The sequence below is a fragment of the Rhea pennata genome, chromosome 2, assembly GCF_028389875.1.
Source record: "Rhea pennata isolate bPtePen1 chromosome 2, bPtePen1.pri, whole genome shotgun sequence".
NCBI lineage: Eukaryota > Metazoa > Chordata > Aves > Rheiformes > Rheidae > Rhea > Rhea pennata.
In genome coordinates, this window is record NC_084664.1 from 7,109,970 (window position 1) to 7,128,911 (window position 18,942).

General features: G+C 46.6%; 1 protein-coding gene across 1 annotated transcript in view; it reads right to left on the reverse strand.

The window, feature by feature from the left end:
• ACVR2B (activin A receptor type 2B) overlaps positions 1-17,809 on the reverse strand; it is a 93,759-nt gene extending 75,950 nt beyond the window's left edge. The window contains exon 1 of the mRNA XM_062567652.1: positions 17,659-17,809. Within this exon, the coding sequence (XP_062423636.1) occupies positions 17,659-17,710 (52 nt within the window). The 5' untranslated portion in view covers positions 17,711-17,809. The remainder of the gene's footprint in view (positions 1-17,658) is intronic.
• Between the last annotated feature and the right edge of the window lie 1,133 nt (positions 17,810-18,942).

Here is an 18,942-nt window from a genome sequence, read left to right on the forward strand (position 1 = left end):
GGAGTGTTTCCATCCCCATCTACTCCATTTAGCTAGAATAACTCATTCATTTTGTAACAGTAGCTGGAGAGCTTTGCAGCATTACTACTTTTAAAGAAGAGAAAGTTGGGATGAATTTGAAGAAGAATGAGAACAAAAAAAAAAAGTGATTCAGTTGTAAATTCAGTTTTGAAGGCACTCCAAAAACATGATCCTACCAAGACAGCAGTAGCTTTTCCATGCAGGTGTTTTAATGCAGGGCAATTCCTTCATGGAAGGAAAAATCCCATCTAACGCTCCAAAATACACAGTAGTACCTCAGCTGGAAAGTACGCTGCTGGGCACAGGGGGGTCCCCTTCAGCCCCTTGCAGGGAGCAGAGCTGCACCCAGCAGCAAGCATGGCCCAAGCACTTTCCCTGTGCAGGGTCAGGCTGGGCCTGGCAGAGTGGCTCCCGCCTGACAGCCTGGCTGGTGGCCTGCAGACCACATGGAGCCAACGTCCGGATTACAGTATGTTTTAAAGAGCACTCAGCAGGCTATCTTGGAAACGAGCGCTGGGCCAAGCAAAATCAGGAATGTTGGAAGAGATGCAACTGTAGAAGGTTACATGGACAGAGCGCTTAAAGGAGAAGAGCCCAGCTTACAGCTTGCCAAGTTGACAGAGGAGCTGCCCAGCCTCTCTCCTTCCTCTGTCCTCTTCGGACATGCGACCCTTAGCTTTTTCTCCCGGCTTTTCCTGCACTTTGGTTGCACACAGCAAACAGCACAGTGTGAAACAGCCTCACCGCAGTGGCCAGCTGGGTGAGACATGGAAAGAGCAGACAATTGCTGGCCAACAGCAGCGAGAGCCGAGAGCACAAGAAGGTGCTGCTGGTATCATGGCAAAGGATTCCCAAATACTCTCCAGCTTTGGGGGACCAGGGGAGAGGAAATAAATGGAAATGGTGCTGCCTTTTCCACTGGAGACATCATTTGTGTCAATCAAAGGGGCAAAAAAGTTATTAAAAGTTTGCGTTTACGACCAATGACAAGCATTTAATTGCATTAACAAACATCTCCTGCAGGCATGGCACCTGTTCTGCCAAATCAAGTCCTAAAAGTTAGGATAAGGACAGGAGTATGTACCAGCTCCTGAGCCAAAGCAGGACCACTCTCATTTGTTGCATGCTGAAAACATGTCCAAAATCAGATAGCAATGGAAAGCTGGACTGTAAACTCAAGAATCCCGTAGTCTTGGCACAGAGTCAAGAGCAGCCAGAAAGCATCAAGATGCCACCACAAAGGCTGATTCCTAAATATCAAAAAAGCAGAGAAGTCCAAATTTACTTTTGATGGTTATAAACTCTAGACCCCTTTCAAAACAAAACCACTACACTGGAGAGAGGCAGGGGAGTTTCCTGTAACCGTTCCTGACGCAGCGCACACATATCGACTGCCCAAAACACTGACTCAGGCAACTTCATTCTAGGGAAACGATCTGTCCCAGAATGCTTCCTAAGGTAGGACACGGCATCTGCTAAGACACTGATACACTGCAATAATGACAACTTCATTTTAAAGCACTTTGCAAACTCTAGCCTTCTTGTAAGTGCCCAAGGAGGGCTACACAGCGAGCACAAACATATCAATCCCACCCCAAAGTGGGGAAAATGCAGCAGTTATTACCAGCTATAAAAAGTAAGCAGAGGGATGACTAAGTAGGCTGATTTTGCAGAACTAATGCACGTATTTAACTACACAAGAAACGTCTTCACTCAGCTTCTCAACATGTCTAACGTGAGGCTTGCAAACGCGTAAGAGATTCCAGCAGACATATGCAGACAGTGGGGGGGGGGGAAGCCTTCACCACAGAATAAAACCTTCCTCATTTTATAAAGCTGTAATTCCCCCTCAAGATTAATACGTTACAAGAGTCTGCACGAACTCAGGACTAGCCAAGCAGTTTCCATACGAAATCTTCTCGTTCCAGATAAGCAAAACGTCAGCGAGCATCAGGTGAGCCTCAAATGGGATTGCCCTTTCTCCACGTTGACTGCTAGCCACTTACCCAGCTTACCTTGAGGGACATGTGGCACAGATCAACTGAGGTGAATCCTACACGGACAAAGGTTACAGTATTTCTTTCACAGATGGAAGGTTTGCACGCACACAGAGTGACCTTTGTGTTTTGTGGAAAAGGTAGTTTGACTTGGAAAAAAATAGGGGTTGTGTCAGCCACCATGACCAGTTTGGGAGGTGAGGTTATCCAGGGTGCTGTCAAGCAAAAAAAAGCATCAGCCTTAGACTCTCAAATACCTCTCAAGCTATTTTCTCCCCCCCTGCTCTATTTTTCTAACACCAGGAATTTTCAAGTTGTACTCCAGGACCTGCAGGCTTGTAAGTGCCCCACAGCCAGCCTAGGCTTTCAGTTACAAGCTAGACAACAAGTATTAATTTCTCCATGGAAAATTCAGAGGGGGTATCACTTCTGGGAGGGGAAAAAAAAAAAAATCCTTGTCTCAAATCCTGTTGAAAATTTCAGGTGGAAAAGCTCTTGCAGCATTTCCATGCACGAAGGGCATCTGCAGAGCGAGGGACTGAGGCACAGCAAGGCTGCTGCAGATTCACATCCCAGCTAATTTTGCAACACCTTCCGCGCCAACGAGTGCCCAGGTACACAGGCAGGCAACAGCGGCGCACGCCGTAGGCCTCTCTGCTCTGCAGTACGCCCTAGTGCTGCTCGTCCAGCCCTGAAGAAGGAAAGCCGTGTCTCTTGATTTCATCAGGAGGAACTCAACAGAGGAATGGGCAAATAAATACGTAGGAGATGGAGATACCAAAAATTAAGTTGCGTGATCCTAAAGTGTGGAAGCAGAAAAGGTGCAAAAATTTAAAAAAGTGAAGGAAGTGCTGAAAAGAAACAGCAACGAGCCATCTTGTCTTTTTAGCTGCAAAAACTTCCTACCACCCTATTCCTTCCTCTCCAAATCATATTAGCACTAGGCATTCCTAAGGGTCCCCTCTTCCTTCCTTCTCCTGGGAATTAGGGCCCTCCAAATCCCTAAAAATAAGATAACCTTAAAAAAAAAAAAAAAAAAAAAAAAAAAAAAAAAAAAAAAAAGGAAAGCATGTTTTAAGATCCACTGTAAACTGCTAGAACTGTAGAATTATTTTAAACATCAATCTCCTGCCATGAGGTCAACTTTGACAACAGAAAGGAACGGCTCCATTTCCCTTTCAGGCTCATATCTAGTTGAAAAATACCGAAAAACCTGGGAAACAAGTATTTCTAGGCTATTTTTTCCCCCCTCGAGTATCATTATAAAATACCATCAAAAATGACATTACTGTCATGATGGTAACCACAATACTTCGAACCAATAAGGTCTTAACAAATATTTTAAGATGAAATCTGCAAGAAAAGATAATATTTAAGACATAGGGTTTTTTTTCTTTTTAATTATGAAAAAGAGAAATAGAAAAGGCAAAATAAATATTTCCCTAATTTTCCAAAGCTAGAATAGAAAAGAGGAAAAGAGATGCTTTTTCTTTTTTTTTTTTTCTTTTTTGGTGGGGGGCACTTTCTAGGAAGAGCTCTCTCAGCAGTTCCTATTAACTTACTCTTGCAGCTTCTTTGAAGTGAGATCAACAAGAACAACTTAATTTACAGTCCACATAAAAGGCATTTCCAAAGATACGCAGGTAGGCAGAACAAGTTTAGTAGGACATTAGCGATTTAATTTGGTCTGGTTACCTGTTGCCCACTTGTGATTTAGCTCACGACAGCTCATCTTCCGCAAAACAACAAAACCGCTAAAGAGAAGAGTACAGAAAGCACTACAGAAAGCAAGGGGAGGGAGCAGGTTTAACACAAGTCCACGCGAGCTGCGCCCCGCGACATCTTTACATTGCAGCCAAAATCCATCAGATCACAGCAGAATCCATCAGACCTTGCAAAAAAAAAATATATATATATAATATAAATATATATATATATATTTATACATACTTATATATTATATAAATATATATATATATATATATATATATATATATATATATTTATACATACATATATATATATGCCAAGCAGCCGGGAGGCAGCCAGCCCAGGAAGGAGCTCCGGGAAAACAGGCTCACACCAGCCTCCAGAGCCGGTCGAACATAAGGAGCTGAAGAGAAAAAAAAATGCATGAAGAATTGCAAGCATCCACCCCCAACCAGCCGCTAGGGAAAGGAATAAATAAAAAAAAACCCTTATCAGGCATGTTTCTAAGAACTCCGGACTAATAGCAAATCAGTTGTCACCAAGTCCAAAGAGCAGGCTGAGGAGAACATCTTCTTGATGGAGAGAGGTTTCTCCACCCCAAGTTCGGCTCTGACAGCCATCTCTTCTACTGAGCAGCCAAGACTGACTTCAGGCTACTCTCTCTTCCTGTAAATCAGAGATAAAAATCTGTAAAGCTGTGTAATCTGTAAAGCATCCTGGCTCTCCTGGCCTAGCCACTGCTGACAAGCTTGGCAGAGGCACCTGCAAAACCATTCCAGTGTGCTCCAGGCTCAGCCACGTTTGTTCCGACAAGCGAGAAAACGTTTCCTCAAGCCAGACCAACCAACTTCTTCCCCCAAGAAAGAAAGGTGGAGAGAGCACACCCCGAAAAAAAAAATAGCAGGAAGAAAAGCAGACTAGGCGTATCAGAAATAACAGAGACTCATCAAAAAAAGAAACCCAGCTCCCAAGCTCATACGCCACTTGTTACCAGCTACGTTTTCCACCAGAGGAAACCTCCTGTAAACACCACATCTCAGAAGTGCCAGATGCCACCAGGGATGAAGAGGAAGCCCGCAAAGACGAGGTATTAATCAGGTGGAGGATGCAGTCCCTCGTCTTGATGGAGGTGGCTGATGCTGCAGCTTCTAGATCCTGATACTGATGAACAAGGCAGCTGAATAGCATAAAGCTGCACCAAGAGCAGATACTCTCCCAGCAGATGAAGTTTGAGAGTTCTCATACAAAAATCTTTCTGGGGAGAATTTTCCCTCCTACAAAGAACTTGGAGATGTCAAACACGTTCTGTCCTTCACAGAAAGCGCCAAAGGACCAGAGCTGGTCACATTAACCTGACCCAAGTCTTCAGCCTTCAAGTAGAAACTTCACCAGCAGCGCTAAAAGAGCTGCTAAGAGAGACCGACTGCTTTAGCAACTGCACTACACTACAAAAAGACAAAAACAACCTTGGTTTGAAGAAAGCCTGCAATGCAATGAGAAACTTCATGCACCATCCTCTCCAGCTGACATGAGCCAACCTGTACCTCCAAAAACATTAGCAGTTACTTCCTGCCCTTTTCTTCCTTCCTGGAATTTCTCACTACCCAGCAAGAAGCTGTATTTTTGTCTTCTACAGTCTCATCTACCAAACCTTTAAAGAAAATACAAAATCTTCATCTAATGAAAAATGTTTTCCAGCCCTTGAGGAAGAGGACAGGGAGAAAAAACAAATAAACAAAAAAAATCGTAGTAGTATGAAAACACAACCAACCTACATTCTCACATCTTAAACTCCAGGAGGCAAATAAAAATAATAATAAAAGTTATATTTTTTGCTGATTGCTTTCAATTCTCAGCATCCAAAGTTAATTCTGCAGGTTTTACTGGGAGGGAGGGGAGAGAGCAGGACAATGAAATCATTTTTAAATGCTTAGTTTGACAACCATCTACTCAAAACTGAGTACCTATCCATGGCATTGGAAAAGGAAGGAGTAGCTTTTCACATCACTCAACACCATGGTCTACATCCAAAACCTGCTATCCAGGACTACCAGACACTTCAGCAGAAGATCCAAGAAGATTTATAGGCGGTCAACTCTGGATTACAAGTACCAAAGGAAGTTTTCCTCCCAACATCCACAAGTCAGAGGTTGATTTATACCCTAACATATAGCACATTATATTCCTTAGAGACCACTTCTTGTCTTCAACCCCTCTGCCATTGCTGAAAGTAGAGATTTGGGTTGTTTCAACAGTTGTACGATTTATAAATACTGAAAGCAGCACTCAATTTAGGCTGAAGACAGTTAAAATCGCTTAGACCAACAGAACACCAAGTGGTAAAGAACCATAATGAGACGATGACACGTTCACAACCTAAAGCTTTCACTAAAATCTTGCGGCCCGAGAAAGCTCACTCTTTCAGCACAGAAACATTCAGTCCCTGCAATAGCTCGAAGAGTAAATTTTGGCACACGTCAGAGAAGCCTGGGAAGAGGTCCTGAAGAGCACAAGCATCCATTAGACAGACACCTGGGAAACATCGCTAGCCAGGAGGTTGCAAATGAGGTGCTGCCCAAACTAACTCAAATGCGGCCAAACATTCACCCAAATCCCGATCACTGGTGCGTCAAGGAGCCAGGATGACTTTAGGAGCCCTTGACGAACCAATTCGACAAAAAGTAGGATTCCAGGAAGGAAGTTGCAGAATGCCAGAAGTACAGGACAGAGCTTTCTTCTTCAACAAGCACAACATGGTCTCTTCACAAGTGGTTTTTTTCGGGGGTGGGTTGGTTAGCTGGGGGAGTTTTTGATGTTTTTCGTATTTGAAGACAGAACGTGTTACTCCAAGCTGAGTCACTACAGAGATGCACACACTACTGCGAGACCAGGTGTTTTTGCAGAATCTAAGCTTGAGATGAAGTTCCCCCATACGTAAATTATCAAGACAATAGAAATCTACCTCCTCGGATTTTCCCCTGGACCAACGGGATCTTTGGGGACACCTCTGGAGATGGGCGATCACAGACTTCCCCTCGCTGGGATGGCACCAGGCATCACCCCCCGCAGAGCGTGGCGCTCCGCTTCGGGGTGCTAAAACCAGCACGTCCGCATCCCACAGGTACGCTGCAAGGTCTATCACCTTCAAGATGCATTAGAGTGAAGTTAGTCATTCATGGAGATGATCTGATACTGCTGCTCCTGCAAGCCTTTCCAGCACCGTTAATGTCTCAAGGACATGGGCACTTAGAGCACATCGTGTACCCAAATGCAACGGGGCTGAAGGTACCAAGATTTAGAGGCTCCAAAACACTGTGAAGGAAGCCCTGCCAAAACACAGCGCTAACTTTTATAGCCACGCATAATCAGATCAAACTGGCCAAAAGGGGGGGGGGGGGGGACAATTTATCTATTCCACTAGAAAAAAATCCGCTGGGTAAGAGAGAGAGTGACCAAACCAGGAAGAGCCAGCTATGTTTCACAGTCCAGAAGCCAGCGCCACAAAAGCTCATCCCCAGGAGCACCGACATCCTAATGAAAACAAGACCCCTGCCATGAAAAAGGGGCAAAAGAACAAAAACCGCTTTCCACCGCTATTTGGTCCTGTGGCCACATGTCAAAGTTGCTGTCCTCCTCCACCAAAAAAAATAAAATAAAATAAAGGGCTTTGGTTTGGGGTTTAAAGAACAAGTAATACCAAACATTTTTAACACATTCTGGTTTCGTAAAGGTTTTTAAGGGACAGGACAAACCAAAAGGAGCAGCTGCTCCTTCTGGGATTTGATCCTCCTCGCTCTGCTCAATTCAAGCAGCAGCAAAGAGGTGGTGGAGTGGCCTAACATTTAAAAACACTGCCCCCCCCCCATAAAAAAAAAAAAAAAAAAAAAAAAGATGCCCAAAACACAGGAAACTTTGCAACTTTTCACCCGACCCCTTCGAGGTGGAGGAGAAGAGAAGGAAGTCCTCCTGCAAATTCCCACCCAGAAATGCCTTAGAGAAAGCAAAGCCCGGAAAGATGGATTAGACTTTTCCGCTGCTTTAATAAAGAGCCTAATGATGTCCAAATTATAGCAAAGCTCAATTGTGTAACCAAGGTGCCTCGATCTCATCCTTGATAAGGACACGGATTTCTGTCTCGCAGGAGAAGCCTGTAGTTCACTAACAAAGTTGACCTTTTATATTATACCCTTCAAGGCCACAATTAGCTGGAGAAATATTGTACTAACTTGGCAACATGACTTTTTGTACACTGGGCTCATTTTTTTCTTTTTAGCAGAATCTTGCCAAGACCATTACTATCTCTTAACAAGCAGGAAAAAAAAAAATACAAAACCCACAGCTCTCCAGGCCCAAATTACTTTCCACAATTCAATGCAGTTTTAATTAAGATGATTAAATTACAGCAAAAATGATTAAGATGATACCCTGCAGCAAGCCACCAAAGGTATAACACCTTAATCCAGAAGAAACTGGCAGACATATATCCACAATATTCAGGAAAAGCTAGACTTTTACAGTTGTACGTGTGGACCAATTTTACATCGTGCACACAATAACTTGTGGCATATCTCCCAAGGTAAGAAAAAAAAAAAGAAAAGAAAAACCACCAGTGACATCCATCAACAGAGCAGTTTTTCCTTAGACTGCACAGAAGTAAGCTACAGAGAAAAATTGAAAAGGCTACAATTACTTTGACAATGTTTCTACAGCTCGGAGGAATTTGGGGGTTGAAATAAATGGTTTCCTTCTCCTTCCCAGGGCTCCCAAAAAAATCAATTTTATATATAAATTCCCTTTTTTTAAAAAAAAATAAATAATAAGCAGAAGTCGGATGAGAAACGCACACGAAGTCACCGCCATCCTCAGGTCCACGCCACGTTCCTGCTATTGCCCATTAACCCACGTTTAAACGAATGGCGGAAAGCCTCGGACCCGCATTTCACCGGCAGAATTTATTAGTTTCAACATAGCGCAGCCCAGGTTTTAACTTTCCGACGCGTGCGACTGCGCCGCGATCTTTAAGCTGAGCGGCGGCGTTCGGCGTGTTTTAACCCGCGGGCGAGTCGCAAAGCGGCTATTCCTAGGAGGGTCACTGTTATATTATATTAAAAAAAAATAATAAAAAATAAAAATAAATTAATAAAAAACTTTTTTAAAAAATTAAAAAAATTTTTAAAAATAATAAAAGAATACGGCCGGCTCCTCCCGCTGTTCCCGACGCGAGGAGGCAACTCTGCCCCCCGCCCCGGAGCCCCCCTTCACCCTGCTGGCTATTTCCACCGCGGTAAATAAACCCGGGGCCGAGCCGGTGCCGCCTGCCCGGCACCCGCCGTGGCTATTTCAGTGGCGGTCGCGATGAAAACCAACGTTCCCCCCTAAACGTTACGGAGGAAGAACGGAAGAAATCGGCACGTCGCGTTAAAGCGTCGTGCCAGGAAGCCGCCGACACAGCATCAGGTGTCCAGGCGGTCGGGAGCGCGGGGATCAGAGCACCTACAGCGCCAAGGACAAGCGCGTTAGTGAAAAAAGCAAACTAGTGGAACTTCAATTTTTTTATTTTATTTTGTTAATCTCTCCAGTTGCCCGTTCGCTCCCTCCCCATGGTAATTAGCCGTCTCTGTGAAGCGGCGAGGCCAGGTGAGAGGTTAACTTTTTTTATTATTATTATTTTGCTTTAATCGAGTCAGAGAATCCTAAATGGAGAAAGATAAAATTCCAACGTAATCCCCCGCCGAGGCCGCTATGAAATAACTCTTTTGTTTAATTATTACGAGCTGGATGGGCAAACACTATATCCCGACGGACGGAGCGCAGCTGTTACTATAACAGAAAGACATTCATCTCCCATCCGCGGGACCCTGAAATCCTCCCGACAATGCCTGTAAAGCGACTCCCGGCTCGCTCCGAGTTTCCAAGCGCCTTTCAGAGGCGGCACTATTTTTAGCAAACTTTATCTCGTCGCACAGCGCTTCAAAAGTTTTCCGCGCCGGCCGTCTCAAAGGCGTTTACGGCGATCCTTCGAGGGGGCTGCAGGCACGCGGCGAGACCCGGCCGCATCGTGCCTATCTAACAGGGTAATCGCCATCTCTGGGGCTCACGGTTGCCTTTGAAGTTTTTTTTTTCCTTCTTCTTCTTCTTTTTGGCTGTTATTTGCATAATAAATAGCCAATCTGTACAGGATGGTGTGGGAAAGGAAATTCTATTACCTATGGAAAAAAAAAAAGCATCCAATGTTTGCTTTAATTAGCACTAAGTCCATCCCATTAGATGATAGCAGGAGGTATCTACAGGAAATTATCTATAGCTATAAAAATTATCTATAAAGTCTTCCACAGCTATCTCAGGTACAATATAGACGTGAAAATTCACCGCTAGGGATGGCTGAACTCGCCGCCGATGACAACAAACTCGGCTCCGTCACCGGTATAACCACAGGGTCAGAGTTAGGCTGCACTTGGTGGGGTTTCTGGACAAGCATCTATCACCTTGCAAATCCAGGTAAATGAATGACCTTTACGCCACAGACTTCCACCCAGGAGGGGAACTGCCCAGCAACAGCAAGCACGTACTTTTGCAGAAATGCTCTACTTGGCTCTCTACGGCTTCTGCAAAGCAACCTGAAGTTTTAGCACTAAGGGCCACTGCGTTGCTTCCAGGACACTAAAAAGCAATTAAAACCTACACTGGAATTTCTTGTTATATCTAAGCATGCCAAGCCTGTCCTTTCTGCAGGCCTGCTTCACACTTCCACATGCAGAAGATGCACCAGAAGCCCTAGGAAGGGACTAGAGGCTATCAGATCAGCGAGGCAGTAAAACAACAGCAATCAGTTAAAAATGTTTATCTCAACAGAGTTTGTTCTAAAAAAGAGCATTTATCTCTGGGATATTTTGAAAGAATCCAAGGGAGCTCGAATTAGGAGATTTTTGTGGCAAAATATGCAAAATTCATGCACATACGCGCAGTATTTTGGTTGTAGGCACAGTAACTCGAGAACACCCAACTGCAACAGCCCACAAGGCAACCCCAAATACCAAACGCACCATCTTCCTCTCCGATTTTTTCCCAATTGCACTAACGAGGCTTACCTCCCACATGCCCGGCATCCCTCGCGTAAAAGGGAGTTTCAAGGGGGAGAATTGATTGCGGCGTGGCAGAAACGGTGCCTACTGCTGCCACCTCCAGCTTTACCCGCTAGGATCTAATTACTGACCACTGCCAAGCACATGTGCAAGTTATCCAGCGTGACTGCAACAGGTATTCAGGAAAACGTATTGTCTCAGGCATAAGAATGTGCTTTAGCAGAGACTTTTCCTACTAAAAAGCAGGGGGGGGGGGGGAAGTGGCTGATAAGTTGTGCACGCGCACGAAGGCAAGAAAAGCAGAGTTCAAACTTCAGCGCAGCAGAGAGCTACCCAATAACTGCTGCACTGTAACCCGATCCTCCCCGATGAAAACTCAAGGACAACCCCATTTCTCAGCATGCACATATATAGGCGATTAGCATGCTTAACCCATTAATTACTCCCCCGAACTAAAGTGGGAACAGAAAAGCCTGCTCTATTTCAGTTGTCAGAGCAGGGAAGGAAATTAATTAATTAAAAGAAATTTAAAAAAAAAAAAAAAAATCAAGACTTTGAGAAGTCAGCGGGCCACGAGCACACAGGTTGGGCTGCTGTTTCGGCCACCCCAAGACTCAACTTGCCGGGATAAGGCTATGCCAGAGGGTACTGCAAGCATCCGTGCAGCGGAGTAGCCGGGTTTCAAGTCAACTGTGGTTTCACCCCACTGATTATAGAGTAATTACACATGACAGCCTACGGGTCTCAAACAAAGCAAATAACTAGCAGAGGATCTAAGCAAGTGTGACTCAACAAGCTCTTTCTAGACCAGAACCATAAAGACCAGAATAAAATAGACCAAAACCATCACATCTGCAAAGCTCAAGCGTCCTGGTTTCCAGAGAAGTCTCAACAAGCAACGGAGATAACCACCATTTGCAGACAACTCCTCCAAGCAACAGAAGGAGCCAGCAGTCCACAGAAGTAATCTTCTGCTTGCGAAACCCAAGTATGGGCTGAAAGGGCTTAAAAAGCCTGCAGTGCACTCATTGCTTGATTTTTTTTCCCCTCTAAATTCACAAGAAAATGAGGGAGAGTTGCACTGAACATATCTTCACTTCAGACCCACGTTTGCATTCTTGCCTCCCTAGGAATACAAAACTGGCTGCAGAGAGTAAATCACGTATAAGTAAAATATCCCTAAAAGCCAAATTTAAAAGTTTCACGCATCACACAATGCTTTTGTAATAGATAATGCTGGAGGAAAGAAAAGTTAGCAGTCTGGACTGACCATCTGACAAATCATGGACAAACAGAGCTAACTTTATCCCTCGCACCCACTCTGACCCTTAAAATCTCACACCTCGGAGCAATAAATTAGGAGTAAGTATTACATTAGCACTACAGTTGCTGCATATGGAAGCTAAACTTTTGCCACCAGTTAGAAAACAGGTTATGCAAAGGGTGAAAAAAAGCTCTAAAGGAAAAAAAAGGAGAGATAGTCCCAGCACCTAAGGTGCTACAGTGCAGGGTCAACTACTCGAACTTTTTTAAATGACGGCCTTCACCACTGCAATCAGAGGATAACTTGGCACAGACTCAGGATCAAGGATTTGTCCAACAAGTGCCAGAGACGCTCATCTTTCCTAGCTTTGCTGTCTTTGCCCTCAAAAGAGCAGCAACATCTTCTGCTTCAAACTTTACTGGAGGAGTCATACAAAACCTCCGCCACGGTGAGCTCCCTTCTCTTCTGCCTTTATCATAATATGAGTAGAAATTGGACGTGAAGAGCAGAGTTCAAAACACGTATCTCAATTTGTGCAAATGTCCACCAGGATTAAAAATTTATGCAGCTCAATCTGCAAAGCAGCTCATGTGATTAAAAAAGACCTACACCTCTTCTGAATGCATTTTATCCTTCTGAAACAAAAGCAGGAGGACCATATACGTGTCACTAATGGATACACTAGTGCACGACTGGGCGAGTAGAGAGAAAGCAAAGTGATACCTCCAGTATAAAGGTTAGCGTAACACTCCATTTTTTTCCAGCAAATTTAATTCCAAACAAAGAAAAAATGGACAACCTGGTGGTCAGAGCAGTAGCCAAGGAACGGAGAGACCTATCCCGCCACCGGCGCCTGAGATTTCAGAAGAGTCGCTGCCTCCAAGTAGAAAGTGCAGACACACGGGCAGCGGCAGGTCCTTGCCTCCCTGGGTATTAAAAATGCCAAATACAGGATTATCTGGTAAACTTACGTTAGGTCCCATAAATTACGTGCTATAATAAATATACACGGATACAAGTTTCACTTCTACCAGCTCCCGCGTGACTAAGGAAACAAACATTTTCGCAGGCTCGCTTCAGGTCCCCAGCCCCATCAGCGAGCTGAAACGGCACCCCGCGCCCGCGCCGCTTTTCGCTCCGTCCCCGCCAGGACGAGCCCGGCGCGGCCCCAGACGTCGCCGAGGACCGCGGAGGCGGCCGCGCCGGGAAGGCCCCGACCTGCCCCGTGTTTCGGCCCCCAGCGGGGAGCGCAGGAGAAAGGCAGGGGAGGGAAGAGCTCGCGCCGGCGAAGGCGCAGCCGCCGTCCGGCCGCGAGTCGCCAGCCGCTCGCGTGTGCTCGAGCGCCGCCGTCCCGGCGGCTGCGTTCGGCGCGAGGGCGATAACGTTTTTACCGGCCTCGGAAGGCTGCTAAAATCTCAGCCGGCGTCGAGTCAAGCTCCACACGGTCAACTGCTAGTGGCAATAGGAAATTTAAGACGTGGTCCTGAGCTGAGGCCTCAAAACGTGACACCGAAACACCTCTCACTACAAGGCTCAAAAGCGCAGCAACTTTATCATTATTATTTCAAAGATCTCCTGACTTTCTGGGATCATGCATCCCGTGGGAAGAGCACGCAAATAGACCTTCCCTGGATGCCCAGCCTAGAACCACCTCTTCCTTCCCCCTCCTTCCCCATGGATAAACCAAGATAACGTCTGTTGGGTCCTCTTCCACCTGCAAACGCGTCTGTCCCGCAGAGGAACCGACCGCAGAGCCCCGGCATGTTGCAAATCGCAGTGGCTAAATTCTTGGGCTGGCTCTGACGGTAATCCTATTAACAACGCTCCAAAAGCCGCTGCCCTCGGCGCCCAGCGCGTCCCCCGGCACCGCAGGAGCGGCCCGACTGCCTCCCAGAACCGGTGAAAACCAGGAAAGCCCTCGGTGCTGGTCCGAAAGAGTTGGGGGGCAGGAGGGGGGAAAAAAAGAAAAAGGAGGGGGAAAAAAAAAAAAGAAAAGAGAAAGAAAAGCGAGGCTGGCCTGTTTCTTTCTTTGCCATCATCTATTCAGTGCCAACAGGGGAGGTCTACAACTGCTCCGTCACGTAAAGCACCCCCCCTCCGCAAAAAAAAAAAAAATAAATAAATAACCCTGACAAGAGTGTTTTAGTTGATGGAGACCAGACTGGACAGGAGCTTGGTGACAGCTGTAACGTGGTGAGTAGGAGACCTCCGCTTTAATTGGCTGTTTCTTACTATCTCATCAACCGAGTAGAAGGAAAAGAAAAAAGGAAAAAAAAAAAACACAAAAAAGGCATTACAGCTTGGATGGGTTGCTTAAAGATACAAGAAACAGCACAAATTTCAGTGCGTTAATACTTCAGCTAACTACCCAGGCACACGTCAGACCCTCGCTTACCTGGTCCAGCGACAGCGGATTTTTAACTCTGCCTTAGCAAGCCGAAACGCACCCCGAAGAACAGCGCGGGGGGAGGCAGCGGGCTGAGCAACACGCAGCGTCCGACCTGGGTAGGCGTCTCTAAATAACGCCACTAAAAATAACATCCTGCCTACCTGCCTCTTTAATGGGGCGTCTTCCTCTCCACGGACCCGTGGCAATGGTTATCTTGGCGCTGTAATCATCTGGATTTGATGACAGATTAAAAAATATATACATATATATATACACATACATATATCCATCCATCCCACACACCTGTTCAAGAGTTCGGTGTTTTTAAAGGCCATTGCCATTAACCTTAGGCCATGCACTTCATTGTGTTTAATTAGCAAGCTAATGAAGCCAGTTTTATTCCCTTTCTCAAGCGCAAGAGGATAAATACATGATAGTGAAAGAGGAGAGCAGGTCCATTTGCAGCACAGTTCACTGCTGCATGGCATTACTTAAACTTGCACCAAAATTAAAGTAGTGTAATAGCCCAGGGAAAAGTGTTAGTAATACATCTCCCAAGGCAAATCTCTTTACACCTTCTGTATTTTCTAAAACTCCTCGATTAAAGCACCATTTCTGAACATTTGGGCTTGCAGAAAATTTGCAAACAAAGGGCTAAAAATGAACATAATGTTTTCCTCAATGAATCCTCTGTATTCCAAAAATTAAGCATAACAGATATAAAAAAAAAAAAAGAGGGGGAGAGGAAAAAAGAAAAGGAAAAAAAAAATAAATTGCAGCCTGTGCTTGCTTTGTTGCAGGCAGCCAAGGTAGCGATGAGACTCGCCGACAATGGAGGTCACGCTATTTTCGAAAAGCCCACCACTTTCCTACAGTCCTAACGTGTCCAGCACGTACACGCACAAAAGAAATACCACTTCAAGCAAAGCCCGGCACTGTGATCCCCTGCAGCCCACGGCAACTTTAGGTGTTTGGGGTGGGGGGGTCTTGCCTGGACAGCTTGGGGGGGGGGGGGAATGGACAGTAAGGACTGTCTTGACAAACACAAATATCATGAGAAACACGGAAAAGGCTTTAAATGAGGGGGGGGAGACTTACAGAATTGCTAATGCACCTATTTAATGATTTCTCCGAGGACCTTTCCAAATAAACAGAAATTTATTCATTTTCTGGGGTTCTTTATCATCTTTTTGGGGGGAGGAGGGGAGAAGTCAGTGTAGGTATGTCCTATCAGATTATCCCTTTCATAACATGATACATTTAAGAAGCTTTCAGGGTTAATTTTTTTTTTAAGCAACCGCTTTTTCCTCCAACTTGCATTTCTGCCACTATATACACAACGATAGCATCAGGTTAAAAAAAAAAAAAAAAAAAAACAGAAAAAAAGAAAAAACCACCAACAACAAACAACAACACCCAAAACAAAAACAAAAACCCGGAAGCCATCTCTTTTATTGAATCACCCGAGATAAAAGGATTCCAAGATATATGGAAAGAAAATACATTGACCATAAATCTCCTTTATGCCCATAATAGAATTTTCCAGCCAAGAGAGCTGTTGTGATTACAGCCACCCTGAATACCACGAATACTGACGGCGCGCACACACACACACACACCACACACACCCCTGCTCCTTCCCAAATACCTGATCTCGCTCTCCGCGCTGCTATGTAAATACAATCCCTCCCAGCCCCTTCGCAACACATGGAAACAAAGCTGTGCGCACAAGTGTCCCATCAATTAGATTTTAAAAAAAAATAATAATACAAAAAAAGGAAGGTGGGGGGGAAGCTGGCTTTGCTCACGGATTTTTTTTTTTTTTTTTTTTTTAAGCATAGATCTCATCAATTTGAGTGTGGCTTTAAAAATACTAATTGCAGGGTGGCATCGCCGCTCAGACCAGCCCCCGGCAGCGCATATTTAATGGGCGCTCGGAACAAAGGAAGCGCGGCGGCACCCGGCTGCCCGAGCCGCCCCCGCCGCCGCCCAGCGCACGGAATCAAAATAATAGTCATATATATTGATATATATCTATATATATATATGTATTTTTAAAGCACGACTGCAGCATCTCCCCTGCGCCCTGGGAACGCTGCTCGCAGCCGCCTCCCCCCCAAGCCGGCTCCGTAGCGGGACAAGTTGGTGCCCTGCGCCCATCCCCGCGCAACTGGTACATAAAGAGGGGGCCGGGAGCAGCGTGGCGAGACATTTCTCCCCCCCCCCCCCCAACCCACCGCTCGCCCGCCAGCGATCTGCCGTGGGAATGATAAAAGGAGAAAGCGGAAAATAAAATAATATTAAAAAAAAAAAAATACAGAAAGAGGAGGGGGAGCGCGGGAGCGAAGGGGCTTCGCAGCCCGCCCGCGGTTTTTCGCTCAGGGTAAGGGGGCGCGCGGGGGTCCGCAGCCGCCGCCCCCCCCCCCCTCCCCGGGGCAGCCTGGCCTGGCTGTGGCCTTTCCCCCTCCGCCACTGCCCCCTCCCCGCGCCTGGTCCCTCTGGAAAACGCGCACCCCGCAGGGTGAAGTTTGGGGTCGGTACGAGTGAAACATGTATTTTCAAAAAAAAAAAAAAAAAAAAAAAGAAAGAAAGAAAGAAAAAAGATAGAAAAAAAGAAAAGAAAAAAGCACTCGTAACAAAACCCCCCTTATTATTATTTTAATTAAAAAAAAAAAAAAAAAACTTTCTCCTAGCTCCCCGTATCATGAACCGGCCCCAAATGACCCCTCTCGTAACCGGGACCGGAGGGGGGGGGTCCTCCTCCCCTCACCCCCTCTGGGGGTGACACCCCGGCAGCGCCCAGCTCCCCCCCCCCCCGCACCCAGCTTCGCCCCCGCCCCGAGGTGCCCCCCGCGCAGCGGCGAACACCCGCTTCGGCAAAGTTTCCTCGACACCGCGGCGTGTTTACATTGCCGCTAATTCACGCCGCCTGCCCCGAAGGGAACAAAAAGCAGCACGGGAAGGCTCGTCCTGTAAAGCAGGAAGAAAACTAGATGGGGAGGAGTAGGGGGGGGATTTAAATTAAAATGCCCCCCCCTTCCCCAGTTGGGGGTTATTCCCCCGGCCGCAGGCTCGCTCCGCTTGGGAAGCTGCCTGCGGACAACCGCGCGGCCCATTCAATTTTTTCTTCTTTTTTTTTTCTTCCTTTTGCATTGCGAGAGGCTAACGTAGGTAAACACGCCGAAACGCACTTACCTGCACAGAAAGTTCCACAAAGAAAGGCGAAAGTCAACCACGAAGCAATCATATTCCTTTACTTTTTTTTTTCTCCTTGTGTGCCTCTCTATCCCCAAGGAAAAAAAAAAAAAATATATATATATATAATGTTCGAGAGAGTGAAAGAAGAGGGGCGAAATGAGGCTCTCTTAAAAAAAAAAGAAAAAAAAAAGAAAGAAAAAAATAAGAGAAAGGAAGGGAGGGGGAAGAGGGACAAAAAAAAAAATCCTACAAAATCGGATTTAATTCCTTCGCAGTTGCAAAATGTATCCAGTGGCGAGGAGCAGCCCCGCAGCGCCCGGCTCCGGCTCGCCGCTTTCCAAGAGTTTCTTCGCCCGGGCTTTTGTGCTGGGAGCGCGGCGTGCTCCGCACCGCACCGCGCCGCCGCCGCCGCCTCCTCCTCCTCCTCCTCCTCCTGCTGCTGCTCCCCGCCCCGGCCCAGCCCCTCCGGCTCCCCCAGCAGCAGCAGCAGGAGCAGCAGCAGCAGGGGCGAGCGCGCACACACACGGGCGCGCACACGCGTGCGCGCTCCACGGCCTCCCCGCCCGCCCCCCCCCACCGCGCAAGGCGCGCGCTGCGCCGCGAAACTCTGCGAGGTTGCTCGAGGCGGCAGGCGAGAGCGCGCGGAGGAGGCGCGCAGCGGGCGGGCGGGCGGCATCGCGGGCTGCGCGGGGCGCGGAGCGAGGGGGCGGCCCGGCGGCGGCGGGGGTGGGAATTGCCATGTGCGGGGGAGGGGGGGGGAGCGTAAAAAATAAATAAATAAATGAAATAAAAATAAAGGGGGGAGGGAGAGTGGTGATTTTTTTTAATTAAAAAAAAAAAAAAAAAAAAAAAAAAAAAAAAAAAAAGCTGAACCGCGTCCAAAATGGCTTCTAAAAAAAGGGAGAAGCCACAGCGGAGCCAAGCGGGGGAAACCCGGATGTTTGATACAAAGAGGCTGCCGGGGGGAGGAGCGGAGCGGAGCGGAGCGGAGCGGAGGCTCCGCGGCTCGGCGGCCGCCCCGCGCCGCTGTCCGCCGCGCCCGCGCCGCCCCCGCGCAGCCCCGGGGGGTTCCCGGGAGCCCCCGAGCAGGAGAGGATGGAAATAACCCACGTATTTCTCGCCAAGAAAGAACACGTGTAAACACACACACATACATATATACACACGTATAGCCGAGGATACTTTATACATAAGGATACAATATATATTTATAATAGGATATTTTGTAAATATATATGTAAACAGGAGGAAACACACGTGGGTATGTGTACAGATGCGTGT